The sequence below is a fragment of the Eurypyga helias genome, unplaced genomic scaffold (assembly GCF_000690775.1).
Source record: "Eurypyga helias isolate BGI_N326 unplaced genomic scaffold, ASM69077v1 scaffold12279, whole genome shotgun sequence".
Taxonomy (NCBI): Eukaryota; Metazoa; Chordata; class Aves; order Eurypygiformes; family Eurypygidae; genus Eurypyga; species Eurypyga helias.
The window spans coordinates 21,980-35,797 of record NW_010271423.1 but is presented as its reverse complement, the minus strand read 5'-3'; the positions used below and the strand labels follow the sequence as shown (position 1 = coordinate 35,797).

Here is a 13,818-nt window from a genome sequence, read left to right as displayed (position 1 = left end):
TGTTTTGTCACTGCTTGACAACATCTGCCATGCGGAGACAAAACCAGGCGGCTGATCTGGAGAAGGCCAAAAAAAAGAGGGGAGAAAAACACGGGTTGATGCCAGAAATAACAGTAATAATAGCGTGCATATGGAATTTGTGTTGCGATCCAGGCAGCCTGATTAATTAAAAGGGAAGAAAAAGGCGCTTGAATATGCGGGCTCAGCAAACACTAGGCTGTGCTCCCCCCCCACCCGCCCCAAGGAGCACGCCCCATATCCGGAGGCAGCCCCAGGCCCTCGTGTTACTCCGTGCTGTACTCTTGAAAGCATGTGTGTTTCTTTCTGTGCGTCTGCATGCCTCCCACCTAGCAACCCTGTTCTGTGTCTCCTCCCCAGGGGCAACCCTCCTGCCAGGGACCGAGCCCACAGTGGACACGGTGTCAGTGCAGCCCATCCCAGCCTACTGGTATTACGTTATTGCCGCCGGAGGTGCTGTTGTGGTGCTGGTCTCCGTCGCGCTGGCCCTTGTGCTCCACTACCACCGGTTCCGCTATGCGGCCAAGAAGAGCGATCACTCCATCACCTACAAAACCTCCCACTATGCCAACGGGGCCCCCGTGGCCGTGGAGCCCACCCTAACCATAAAACTAGAGCAAGACCCCAGCTCACGCTGCTGAGAGCCGAACAGGAACGAGAGAGCAAACAAAACACAAACCAGACAGACAGACAGAAACTAAGACTTCAAATACGTTGCCTCAGTTTTGCACTTTTTTCCTTACCTAGCATACGTGTGAACTCTTAGACATCTCCGTCCCTTCTCCGTCCCCCCAGCCCTCCCCGAATCTTTTACAAACTCTAAACTAATGCTGCATCTTGGATCGCCAGAAGAGACACACCACCCCTTCACTTCAGAAGTGAACACTCCCTTTTGATTAATTTTCGAGGACTCTCGGGGTGTCGGGTGGGGTTTTTTTTATTTTGTTGTGTTTGTTTGTTTGGGGAGTATTTTTCTTGTCGGTAGGCTTGTTTGGTTTGGTTTTTTTCTCCTCCTGGTAGGCAACCTGCAAGGAGACTTGATGGCGAGCCTGGAAGCTTGAGTGTGCGGCTCGTGTGCGTGTGCTAAATCTGTGTGTGCGAGTGTGCACGGGAGCGTGTGTGTCTGAATGGGTATTTGGAAATGGCCCCTTTTTCATTTGCTTGTTGCTTCTACTTGCACAGGGAATGCTTTTTTTTTTTCCCCCCCTCCCCCTTCCCGCCTCCCCTCTGGAAGGTCTGGGACACGTTTGTGGTAAATACCCTGATTTGTTTACTTGGGGAAGAGAGCAATGCTTTTTTTTGTTGCCTTATCTAGCTTTGGCTGGGTTTCTTGTTTGATAGCGTTAATGTCTCGGGTGCAAAATGAGAAGAAGAGGCCAGGCTGGACAGTAGGAATGTCCACCTCAGATGGCTACAAGAATCCAGAGAGGTTCATAGACATCCAAAAAGTAAGATCTCTACATCTTATTCTTTCTGCAGCCAACATGATAACACAGCCATTGTTTGGTGGGGGGAGGGAAGGGGAGATGGGACCCTCCTCTTTTCCCACCCGCAAGTGAATCTATTTAAAGTTGCCTTATATCAGAGAAACTCATAATGAATGTTTTGTTTGTATCTGTTAAAGCCAGCCTTAGGGTAACACATGGACTTCAGCAGGTCTAAGGTGGATGCTAAATACTGTAGTTTCTTGAGAATTGAAGGTTTATTTATTTTGTAAGTATCCTCACTCTGGGTGCTCATGGTTTTGCTTTTACAAGGGGAAGGGGGAGAGGGCTCCTCCTCGTCTTTCTGCTTGAAATGGTCAAGGGACAAGTCTAATTCCCCTTTCTGGGTTTCAGGTTTGGGTGGTTTTTTTTTTTCCTCTGCCCGATTCATAGCTGCTGAATCATAAAAATTGCCAGTTGACTTTCTAGAATGTCAATTAGTTTTGCGTTTGCTAATGTTCCGCTTCTTAAAGCGTCGGTAACATCTAGCAAGCGAAGCCTGGCAGGCGCGCCTGGGGGGCCCAGCGATTGCTGCTGCTTTAACCAGGGGACTCTCCAACACCCCTCCGACTGTTGAATGGCCCAGTGGATTGTAGTGGAAATGCCTTATATAAATTACGGAATGACGACATGCAAAAGTGGTTTGAATCGTTAACTCTAATCTGTTTGCAGGCAAAAGAAAGTACCTCCAGTGAGCAAGGTTCTCCATCTTGTTTGTGTTCATTTGTGATGAGTGATCAGATTCCCTGCCCCCTCCTAAACTGGCTAGTGCTCCCCACCCTCCTTTGCCCATGAATATTGCATAAAATGAATCCAGGTGAGCAGCTCTGTTAACTTCCCTGCAGTCTCGAGCTTCCTTTTGGTCTGGGGAAGGAGTGGAAGCACGAGAGGTGCTGTGCGTACGTGGCATTGGTCCCTACTGCAGTGGAACACTCTCCCTGGGGGAGCTTTGTCGATGAGGTGTCACACTCCCCTCCCTCCCTTCATGCCTGTATTCATGCAGCCAGTTTCAGCCCCTCCTGCCCTTTATTCGGCAGATTTCAGCGAGACCCCCTCAGCTGCAGCAGCAAGTGTCTAAAACATGCAGGGAGTGCAGAAAAACCCAGGGTGATTTGGCATCGTGACGGTGCTGCGTGTGGTGGGTGCTTGGGGCAGCATCCCCCCGGGCCCTGACTCTCACGGGCTTTGCAGCAAGGGCGGCAGGGCTGTGCCTGTCCCAGCGGAGCCAGAAGGGACCCGGGGAGTTCCTGTCACTGTGTAGGTGGTGCTGCCCAGCAGCCCCCAGAGAGGGCCTTCAAAGGCCGGGGTGCTTTCTCCATCAGCCTCCTCATTACGCTGCACTGGTGCTGCAGTGCCTACGGTTGGTTATGTGAAATCCCGCATCCCCCAGCCACCTGCAAATTAAAACAGATGTGAAGCATTGGCATGCGCTTGCTGCCTTTTCAGGTCAGCCCAAGCCATGTCAGAGGACGATACCATCACGTTTCCAAAGTCAGTTCAATCTCCCTAGGTCAGACGATGCCCTCGCTTTGACCAGGTTCACCCCCATGGACTTTAGCAAGTCCGCATCGGTGTGTCAGAGAGGAGAATGTGGCACCCTGTCTTTCAAACCAAAATCACCAAAGACAAAACAGAAGGTCACTTCAAGATTTTTATTCCCAGTTCTCCCCTGCTCCTCGAGCCCTGACATCCCCAGCGTTGCCCAGTTGCCTGTGTGTGAAAAATATCTTGTGGAACTTTGAAACTCTTTGAAGATGTATTGTGTGGAATGTAATAAAATGATGATATTTTTATACAAATATCTGGGGTTTTTCTTCCTTCTTCTTTCTTTGCTAACAAAAACGCTGTCGGTTGAAGCAAAGCGGTGTTCCAGAGCTCCATGTTTACTTTTGGTGCATCAGGGCTGTATCCTTTAGGGAAGTGATGCTCCTGTACCTGCAGACCCGCGGCGAACCCCCGGCTCCCGCAGCACAGCTGGTGTGCGTGCCCTGCCTGGCCATGCTCAGGATCGGGCCAGCAAGAGTAGCTTTTAAATCCATTACATTTGTAGCAGTCCTTAGAGGGAGTTTGGGGCGGCTAGACTGACACTTAGGGTTGTTTGGGGATTTCGAGAACCTTCCTTAAGTGCTAAATTGCTCAGTGTGATTATGCAGAATTTCTCTGGCCGGGGTCCCCGGAGATAGGACGTCCGACTTCCCCAGGGACCGGCTTGGCTGCCAGCTCAGCTGAGCCGCTCGCTCCATCCCCAAGCACAACGAAAACCGGGTAAGCCATTACCAAAATTAATAATGAAAATGGCAATGCGTTCCTCTTCTGTAAATTCCATGTCGGACCTCTGCACGTGGGACCGCAGAGGAGAGCTGTGTGGGAGCAGCCCAGGTGCTGTGGCACTGAGTGTTTGGAGATGTGCGTCCCCTTCCTTCCCTCCACCCGAGTCCTCCCAGCTTGTTATAGGGACCTCGCTGCAGCGTATGGCCTTCCCAACTTATTCAAGTGCACCTTTCGCCCCTTTAGAGGAGTCCAGAGAGTCACTTTTCATGTGAAAAGTATCTTGCTGCCAGCTTGAGAGGTTTTTCTCTTCTCTCCTGCATTTATTTTCCTTCTGTCATACTCTTTACCCTGGCATACAGCTCAGCTTTGCAATGAAACTTCCTGGCTTTACTAGGAATTCAGGCCATCAACAAAAAATAATTTGAATGTGATCCCTCGCTTTGGCTGTTCAAACACAAGCAAAGCTGAGGACCCATGCTGCTTTTTTTTTTTTTTGGCCTTTTTTTTATGTGTGCTCTAATTGTACAGCAAAGCCCAAACACGTGTAATTTGCATTTTGTACACTTCAGTGACTGTCCAAGCAAAATTCAAAACAAATATGCACATGTGAAAAACAGGGAGGGAGAGACTGGCTGATGGCTTCCCAATGAGGAATAAAAAAATTCTGTTAAGTAAACAGACGAAAAGGGAGGAATTGTTTGGGATTTAATTATTTCGTATGTGCGCCACAGCCAGATTGACCGGAGCGTTGGGTGCTGCGCAGGCTGCAGCACATCATGGGGAAGAAAGCAGCTAAAATTAGTACACTTTAAGAAAACAGATACAACTTAGTGTGATTTTGATGCAATCTCCTCTGCAGGTAACTTCAGGTGTTGGAGAGTCTACTTTAAAAAAATGAGGTAAACTTTCTGGTGTAGCAACAAGCATTCCATATTCAAGGAGTGGCATTAAGGGTGGAAGCCTGATGTCTCCTGCGTGCCATGGGCAGGGTCTGGGTGTGACTCCCCCAGTTGCATGGGGGTGATGGTGTCGGTATTTTTGATTCTGCAGTTGCTGTGGTGTTGTAGGGAAGCGGTGCGGTGTGGCTGGCAGGAGAGGGCCCGTGGGCACTCTGTAGGTGATGGGCAGAACTGGTGGCAAACAGGGGTGTGAAAGAGTGAGTGATGGCCTGGCAAAGCAAAGGGTGCCGTGGGTAGGGCTGTGCTGTGCCTTGTCCGGGAAATGTCAGCGTGCTCGAGATGGGTGACCGCTCAGGAGTGGGCTGCAAAGCGCAGTGCTCACTCACCCAGCCCCGAGACCGGGTGTGCAGCTGGGTCAGGCTCCTGCCGGGGCGAGTGCTGGCGAGACAACCCTTGGTGCAGGGAGCCCAGGTGGCTTCCCCCACGCTCTAAGGGCGAGGTTGGCTTTTTCTGGGCAGGGACGGGTCGCAATGCCTCTGCTGGGAACGCAAGAGAAGGAGGTTGGAAATGGGTTGTGCATGGGGCTGTGATGGGATTTTTGCCCCTCTAGGAACCCGGTGAAAACCTGCTGACTCTGTCGGGGCTGGCCCCAGCTTACCCCGTGTCAGAGCAGCCGAGCTTGGCATGCAGACACCAGGCGAGGCCCCGAGGCAAGCTTGGACAGCCTCTTGGCTTTCCGCCACAGCTCCTCCATCAGTGGCTTTGGCGGCTCTTAGCAGCGATTGCAGGCGTGACTGCCAGTTTGAGGAATGGTGTCATTAGCCATCGCCACTGTAAAAACAAACAGCAACAACGGGGAGAGCGATAAACATATCAGGATGCCGCAGAGCTGCCGGCTTCTCCCCCGGCTCCGAGCCCTTGCGCAGCATCAGGGGGCTGGCAGTGCTGCCCTCGCACCCATGAGCTGCTTGGTTTGGGACTGGTGAGCTCTGGCACGGAGCGCCGAACCCAAACGGTGACTCTTTACCCGGCTAGTCCAGCGCTAAGAGAAGAAAACTATGCTCTATAATGCCACTGTAATACCGTATGCACGCCACCACGGTGTCCCTGGCCTTGTGCCGGCGCCGAGAGGTGCAAAAGCAGGACACACCAGGGAGGTGCCAGGGAAAGGGTTGGGCTGCAGCGAGGGATGTGGCTGCTGAGGGGAGGGTTTGGCAGAGTCCCTGCTTTGGGCCTTGGCCATCTGCCGTGCGTGCGGCAAGGGCAGGGTGCCACGCGTCGGAGGGCAGCACCAGCACTGGAAATAGCTGCCTGCTCCTCGCCTCCGCACCAAGCACCCAGCCTGGCTTCTCGTTTCCCTGTGCTTTTGGGGGGGCGTCTTCACCTGCCCAGCCACTCTTCCCCATCTTCCCTGCATACGGGAAGCCCAAGGAACACAAGAAGCTCCTCGGTGCCACCCGGTTTGAAGATGGTGCCACGGTGTGCACCGCTGCTGGGGTAGCTCCGGGGCATTCTGAGGATAAGGTCCGGGGGTTCCCGCACTGCGGAGGGTGGCCGGGCCAGGGCTTGTTTGCTTCCTTTAATGCTCAGCTGTAGGCAAAGCACTGTTTTAATTTGAAATTTGGCAGGGATCTAGCTCTTTTGTAAACTAAGATCATTCTGTGTTTCTGGAGGAGTGGGAAAGGGAGAAGTGAGGCAGCTTTTCGGCTGGAAATAGAGCAATGGGGGATTCAGAGGGAGTGCTTCTGCCTGGTGCATGTGCTGCTGCTTTGAGAGTCGCTTCCCCGCTCACCGAGGGTGGGAGGTGCGGCCCCCCCAGCCCCCAGGGCTCCCAGCCGGAGGAGCAGCCCTGCGCCGCCGCCAAACGGAGCGGTGTCAAGGCGAGGCCACAGCGGCTGCTCCGCTCTGTCAAAACAAAGTGATGTGTGTTGGAGTCACGCTATTGCTGCCGAGAGAAAGGGGCTGGGAATGAGCAAAGGGAGAAAAGCGAGGATCTGAGTGGAGCTGGAGCTCTGCCTCTCTCTGCCAAGGCTGGGGAGCGGAAATTTCTGACCCCATTTTCCCAGGCTTAGCTGGATTTAATGTTTGAGGCCCTCGTGGGTGCTGTTTGGCAGCAGAGCAGCTGTGCACCTCCGATGGTCCTCTTGCCAGGCAGGATAGCACGAGCTGAGATGGCTGTTGTGGCAGCAGGAGAGAAAGGAGAGCATATAGGAGGGCACGTGCTGTTTCTGGAGAAGTGAACAGCACATGGTTGTTTCCCCACTGTGGGAAGGACCAGAGGAAAATTGGGCACCCTCTTTTGTACCAGGAGGCATAGCCACAGATGTTACTGGGGAGTGAAAGATGGTAGGTAGCAGAGCTCACAAGCCACCATCACTTGGTGCATCCCCAGTCAGCCCCAGAGCCCACGGACCTCTGCTGGAAGTGGGGAGCAGGAGCACGGGGACAGCAGAGCGAATTCCAAGCACCCTCCAGGCACAGGAGAGGCTGCGGGTGGGCAACAAAAAGGGCTGGAAATTGTTGCAAGTTTGACCTGTCCTTTGGGAAAGGCACCTCCTGCTGAGAGGCTCATTTTGTTCACCTAGAAAGAGCCCGAGAGGCGCTGTGCCCACCATCTACAAATGCCCATGTGTAGGGAGATGCATGGCGATAGGCAGAGCTCTGCTCTGGGATGGAGCAGCAGCGCTCAGTACCCAGGCTTAACCCAGAGAAAGTCAGTCTAGAAAGAAACAGCAATTTTTTCCTCAGTGGTGGTCATTTGCCTTGGAGGAAAGTGTCTAGGCTCAAGAAATTGGGACTGGATATCCCCTCCCAGGGCATAGCTCTTGGCTTGGATCAGAGGTCTCTGCCTGAGGCGGTGGACACTGCTGGTAAGCCCGTGCGGGAGGGCTGGCAGCAGGAAGCACATGCCAGGCCATATGATGTGCTGGCCTCAGCTTTGTAGAGGTGAGCTGCTTTGGGCGGGTTTGGAGAGCTTTCTGCAAGAGGCAGGTGTATGTCTGTGGTGGGACACCAGAGAACCTCATCTGCTCTTATGCCTCCTCTGTCTGCCCTGGCAAGGCATATTGAGCACATCAACCCCCTTCCAGTAAACCCCTCCCCGTCCCAATCCCTCCTGCCCCTGATACTATTTTAAAACAGATGTACATTAAAGCCCCTTAATCTCCTCAAATACTAATTCCCTCCAGCTCTCCCTCCATGTGAGTTCATATGAACACGGTACTTAAGTTGCTCCTTGTCTTTGATTAGAATCTCATCTTTCTTTTTCCAGGTCCCATCAATTAGCCTTTTAGCTGGCAGTGCTCTCAGATCCAACAGATAGGAGCCTTTTCTCAGCATCCGGCTGTTTCCAACAGCATCACTAACATCATCTTTTGGGCATGACTGGCTAGGTCCTCACAGCTACCATTCAGCGCACACACTAAGAGCCTTTCACTCAGGAGAAAGCACTCCTGTTTAAGTGCAGTTCCCCCCAACTTCCTTCTCTACCTTTCTCCAGTATATTTTTTTTTTCCTTTTAAAATGTAAAGTAAAGTGCACCCAAAAGCTGCCCTTTAAGGAAGCAGCTCTGCACAGCACAGGGCAAGGAATGTTTTTCCCATTCTGCCCAGCAGCTTGCAGGGCTTTTCTGGGGACTGCTTTCCAAGGGCCTGCTCCACTTGTGACAATATTGCTCAGATTTGTCACAAAAGAGCCTAATTGATGACAAATAGCAGGCTAGTTTCTGTGACGGGAAATCATCTCCACTAGGACCTGAGTTGAGACCACCAGCTTCAATTCCCACAGACAGCCACACAGCCAGAGCTGATTTTGTTAATGACTTAAGAAACCCCAGTATGGAAAAAGAAATGTCGGGTTGTATTTTCCCAAAGCCAGCGTACAGCCCTGCGTGACAACATACAATCTGAGCGCAATGAAATGGCATGCAGGGAACAGAAGAATAAGGGCCTACCACGGGCCTGAGGAGGAAGGAAAATGGGTGAGGAGGAAGATAGCATTTAATCAGGACTTGGAGTCGTAGTAGCATGGGGAATTGAGAAAATTTCTAGAAGAATAAATAGATTTTGGCCTGGGCTTTTTGTATAAATGTTCTCTCTTTTCAAGTTTTCCCAGCGCTCCTTCCTTTCAGTCTGGAAGAACTGACGTTCTTTCGAAAGTGTTGATTAACCGATACTTTGTTTTTTCTGGCTTTTCCCTCAAGGCTACCCTGAGAAATAAAAAAGCACCAAATTACTAGCTTGTTCTCACACAAAATTTAGAGGAACTACAATATGGCAAGGCAAAAGATTTCCAGCAGCCTTTCCCTGCACGTGGGCTCTGTGGGCAGAGCGTGGTCCAATTTCCACCTTTGTTCATGTTAGAGTGACCTACGGTTTCTGTAGGGTTGTGTGGGTGACACAGACGGCAAATTTCACTGCTTGCTTTCTGACGGAGGACAAGCAAAGCGGACATCTCCGCATGCAAACTGCTTTGCAAGTTATTGTTCCACATGTTCGGCTCTAAATGTTTGCAAGAGGCCCTCAGGCAATTCTCCCAGCCCTAAGATGTTGCCATCTGGGCCTGTCAGTTCTGGAAGTGTTGGGAAATCATGTGAACTCCCTGCTAAAGTGAGGATTTACAGAAGATGGTGTGCACCTATGTTTCTTCAACAAGATACCAGCAGCCTGGAGTCGGCTTAATTACTTGGCTCACTGGATGCAGAGCCCATTGTCAGGGGGAGCTAATATTGGGTTTTGTGTGTTCCTGTTGCCAGGTTTGCTTGAAAATGCAAAGAAATCCCTTAATCCTTTGCGTGCAGAGGGCAAAAGGCAGTTCTACCCCAAGAATGGGTATTTGGGAAGATATCATCAGTACCAGCAGGAGGATCACTGCAGTCAGGCGTGAGGTGGTGTTGGGGCAGTGTGGCATTAAGCAGAGCCCCCTGCTCTGGAAGTGAACCCTGAGATGTCACTGGTGGGGATTAGCTGGTACCATTTCTGAGATAGCAGAAAAATAGATTTGGCAATTCACAAGGACTTTTCCAGTCCTAAATCTCTGTGCAAATATGCACAGATATTATTTTCTAACATTTTGAATAACGTCTTTGAATGTGGCTTTTTAGGCACAAGTTACATTTTTTGATTTTGGCTGGGTTTAAGTAATCTTTCAAAACTCTTCTTGCCGTTTTTGCACAAGACGTGAAGTAGCCTTGGTTTTCAACTACAACTATTTCAAAGGTGTGACTTCTACCGCTTTCTAGTATTCCCTGATTTTCTGCATTCGTTTCGAGGTGCCTTCTCAGTTGAGCAACCCAAGTTACAGCCAGCTTTGAAAAATCTAAGCAGATCAAAATGAAAGGACATTTTCTTTTGGAAAAACCTGAAAACATGGTAACTGTGAAGGCGATAATGCTAGGAAGACTGCATAGGAAAATACCTATCTTCTGCTCAGATTACAGCATGTACATTTGAGCATAACATTACTAGTGTGTTATCTGTGCTGAACAATAAAAAGAAATGTCACCATTAAAAGGAATTTGGATCAGAGAAATGTTAACATAAATGACTAGATATGGACACCCATTTGCCACTCTCGCCATTTCAACCAGCTTTTGCATTAAAACATGTAATGATGATACATGACTTCCTCAAATTACTATGAATTTATCTGAAACCCAATGGGTCATTGAAGCTCTGTGTCCAGTAAGATGTATGGGAAAAGATGAAAAGTAGTGTGTGCTAAATGGATCTGGCATTAGTGCCAAGTAATGATAGGCTCTAAGATCCTGTTCAAAGTTGTAAGGATAATACCCATGAGCATGTTAATAGTGAATTATGGCCATTACACAGGCACCCATGATGATATTTTAGTGCTATTCAAGTTATTTGGTTTCTTTGCTTTTCGCTCGCTCTCTTTTCTTCTTAAAAGCTGGTCATCTGATGGTCATGAAATGTGATGTAGTGGGCAGATCCTGTTCTCTGGAGTGTGTAAGAGTCTCAGTTAACTTTGGCCAGAGGAAGAAGAGGAAGAGTTCTTCCTTCTTCCATGAGGAAGAGCCTTGCAGTAGTTCAGCTATTGCTTTCTTCTGGCTAGTCTCGCAATCCAGTGACCAGAGGCAATAATGCGCCCGAAAGGCCTCTTTAAACAAATGGTGCTTCCTATTTTGTTGTTCTAGTGAACTTCCCAAGAATGGAGGATGACTTTCCAGTCTCTGAGCAAGACTTTGAAGACAGTGATGATCCAGGTTCGTACCTAAATGCCACATGGACAATATATCTGGGGGAGCTTGTGTTTCTGTATCAGATGCTAAAATTACTCACAAACCTCAGCTTTAATGGGCGTTAGGAGCTAGAACATGCTTGAGAATGTACACAAGGGTTACGAGCTAGAACACGCTTGAGAATGTACATACAAGTGGTGGCTCAGTGCCTGGGCAAAGACTTTAATTTACTTTTCTTGTTTTCCTTTTTCAACAGCAAGCAACCTTGCAAAGTCAATATATTGTGTTTGTGTTAGGACAAGTGGAACTGATCTTTCAAGCATTAATTGCTGCTTGCGTGGCATTTTGACTTGTAAATGGAGAAAACTGAGTCTGGGAGCTGTGACAGATTGTTTCTGTAGTTTTGAACTCAATGGCACTTGAAGGGCCAGAGTTTCAGTGGGTGTAAAATGCTAGCATGCTATTTACATCACCTGAGAGTTAAAAGTGAATTAGGGCACCTAACTTTCTTGGTAGTTCCATGCTTCACATTACTTCTAGGCCTGGGTTAGAGAATACTGCTGAGATGTACCTATGGGGGGGCTTATACTCTTGTAAAGCCATAACAGCTCCAAGTAAGCATGCATAAAGGTGGGGGTGAAAGAGTGATCCCTGCATAATAAGTGCCCATTCCACTGCAGATTACTTTGGATCGGATAGGAACGACACACTGTTCTCTACTAACTCTCCAGGAACCCCGAAGCTGGACAAAGAAAAAAGCTGGCTCTACACCCTCGATCCTATCCTGGTGACCATCATAGCAATGAGCTCCCTCGGCGTCCTCCTCGGGGCCATCTGTGCCGGTCTGCTCCTCTACTGCACGTGCTCATACGCTGGGCTGTCCTCACGGAGCTCCACCACGCTGGAGAACTACAACTTCGAGCTGTACGACGGCATCAAGCACAAGGTCAAGATGAACCACCAGAAGTGCTGCTCAGAGGCCTGATGGGTGCCTTGGGGACCACCCTCGGTGTTGCGCCCGGTGAGGTGGGCTGGCGGGGGGTTACTTTTTTTGCTGTTTTCTATGGGAACTGAATGCCATAACGGGGAAGGAGGAGTGCGGGAGGAGTGAGGGGAGGTGCTGCTCCTACCACCAGTTCCCACCGGTGAGTCACGCTCCGCCAGGACCAAGCGGGCACTCCCGCAAACTGGACTGTACTGGGCAAGGGGGGACTGAGACCCCTGTTTGTTGGTTCATCTTCATTTTCTGCTGATGCGAGTGGCTGGGACATGGCGAGGGTGACTGGTTTACCTTTTGGATGTGAGAAACTAAATGTTGATCGTTATTTCCCACCTCCTTTCTCTGGTGAGTTGCTGAGAAGGCTGAGGGATTTCATCAGCCACCCTGTCTTTAGAAATCACACATGTGCAGAGACCCTGTCCATTTTAGACCCTGTCCGGACAACTTTTTTGGCTGTAGGGATTTGTGCACTTCACACTAAGTCCAGGAAGTTGCAGTTTCCAGTCCTGAAAATGGAAGCATGTTGTTACCTTCAACTTTCCTTCTCCTGGTGAAAGGTGGGATACTGGCTTTAGTGTTGATGGTAACAGCAGCACTTTCTGAAGTCATTAAGAAATAAACTAGAAAGGAAACCCTATGTGTAGAAGCACCTCTTTGAGAGAAGCTGAAGAGCCTTAAAGTGATTTGTGAATAAGAGCCATTTATTAAATCCAGATTTTGGATTGCAACAGCTGAGGCCTTCATCAGGCAGGCCTTTTTTTGAATCTCCCACCCCACTTGATCCTACCCTTTTTCTTTTTTCTCTTTTTTTTTTGGCTATAATGAGAAAATTGCAGCAAACAAAAGAGAGAGCCTGTCAGGCTCCCAGTGCTCAGACGAGGCTTTGGGGAGGGGGCTTCACTCGGGGTTTGACATGGGGCACAGCACTGAGATGTCTCAGAAGTGCCAGGGAGGGAAAATTAACAGGGAAGGAGGCTGGAGCTGTGCCCAGGGCCCCGGGAGTCCAGCCATGGTGCCCCCTGCTCCCCCCCCGGCCTTGCCTTCACGATGCTCCCCTTCTCCCTGGAGCTGGGGGGCGCGAGCTGGCACTGTCGGCACCAATGGACCAAACACTGCCGTCGCATCCCCTTTGGAGCAAAGCTACGTTGCTCCCGATCAGTAGCAAAAACCCGAAGTTTTATTTATGAGCTGTGTTTTGTTTTACTTTGAACAAGTGCCTTAGAAGAAGTATTTTTCCTCCATCTGATGATCAGTGCTGTATCAAACCACAAGCGAGGCCTTCATCCTTCCCCAGCAAAACGCTCTTCTTCACCGCTCTCTACTGAGTAGAGCCTGGCTGAAGAAGTCTGGTCCTTCTACTTTCAAGTGGTCTGGCTACATTGTCTGGCAGCTGATACCTCTCCACTTACCCCTGTGCCGTGGGAGAGGAGTGTTATGAAAATAATTTAATGGAGAAAAAGAGTTCAGATGCTGGGCCCCAAACAAATGCCTTCATTTCCAATTCGGTACAGATGGATTGCCTCTATCAGCTTGCACATACATAAGTGCGAAACCTTTCCAGCACACTGGGTTTGCTTTTCCAGGAGCTCTCTGGAAATACTTGACATGTCCTGATTTCACATCTTGCCTAGCAAATAGTTTGGGTTGGGGGTGGATTTTTTTTTCCTTAAAAACCACAGGGCGCTGAAGGTGTGATGTGCTGTGAAGCTCAACTTGCACAGCCCCTGCAAACACATCCTGTGGGAGGCCAGGTGTTCAGGGAGACGAGTAACATCTGGAGAGGAGATGAGCATGGACAGTGTCACAGCTGCTCCTCGGTGCGGTGGGAATAGGAACATTTGTCTCGTGTTTCACAAAGAGCTCCATCAGACAGTAAGTTTTTAGGAACATAAAAAAGACTTCTCTAGAGGAAGAAAGATGCAGTGTTACTGGGGGAGTGGATGCCAG

The 13,818-nt window shown here is 49.8% G+C and overlaps 1 protein-coding gene across 1 annotated transcript in view; it reads left to right on the top strand.

The window, feature by feature from the left end:
* Positions 1 to 12,099, top strand: part of LOC104514988 (neuropilin-2-like) — a gene marked incomplete at its 5' end in the record, with an annotated part of 22,474 nt that extends 10,375 nt beyond the window's left edge. The window contains 2 exons of the mRNA XM_010158812.1: positions 10,827 to 10,895; positions 11,552 to 12,099. Of these exons, the coding sequence (XP_010157114.1) occupies positions 10,827 to 10,895; positions 11,552 to 11,856 (374 nt within the window). The remainder of the gene's footprint in view (positions 1 to 10,826; positions 10,896 to 11,551) is intronic.
* Positions 12,100 to 13,818: the final 1,719 nt, after the last annotated feature.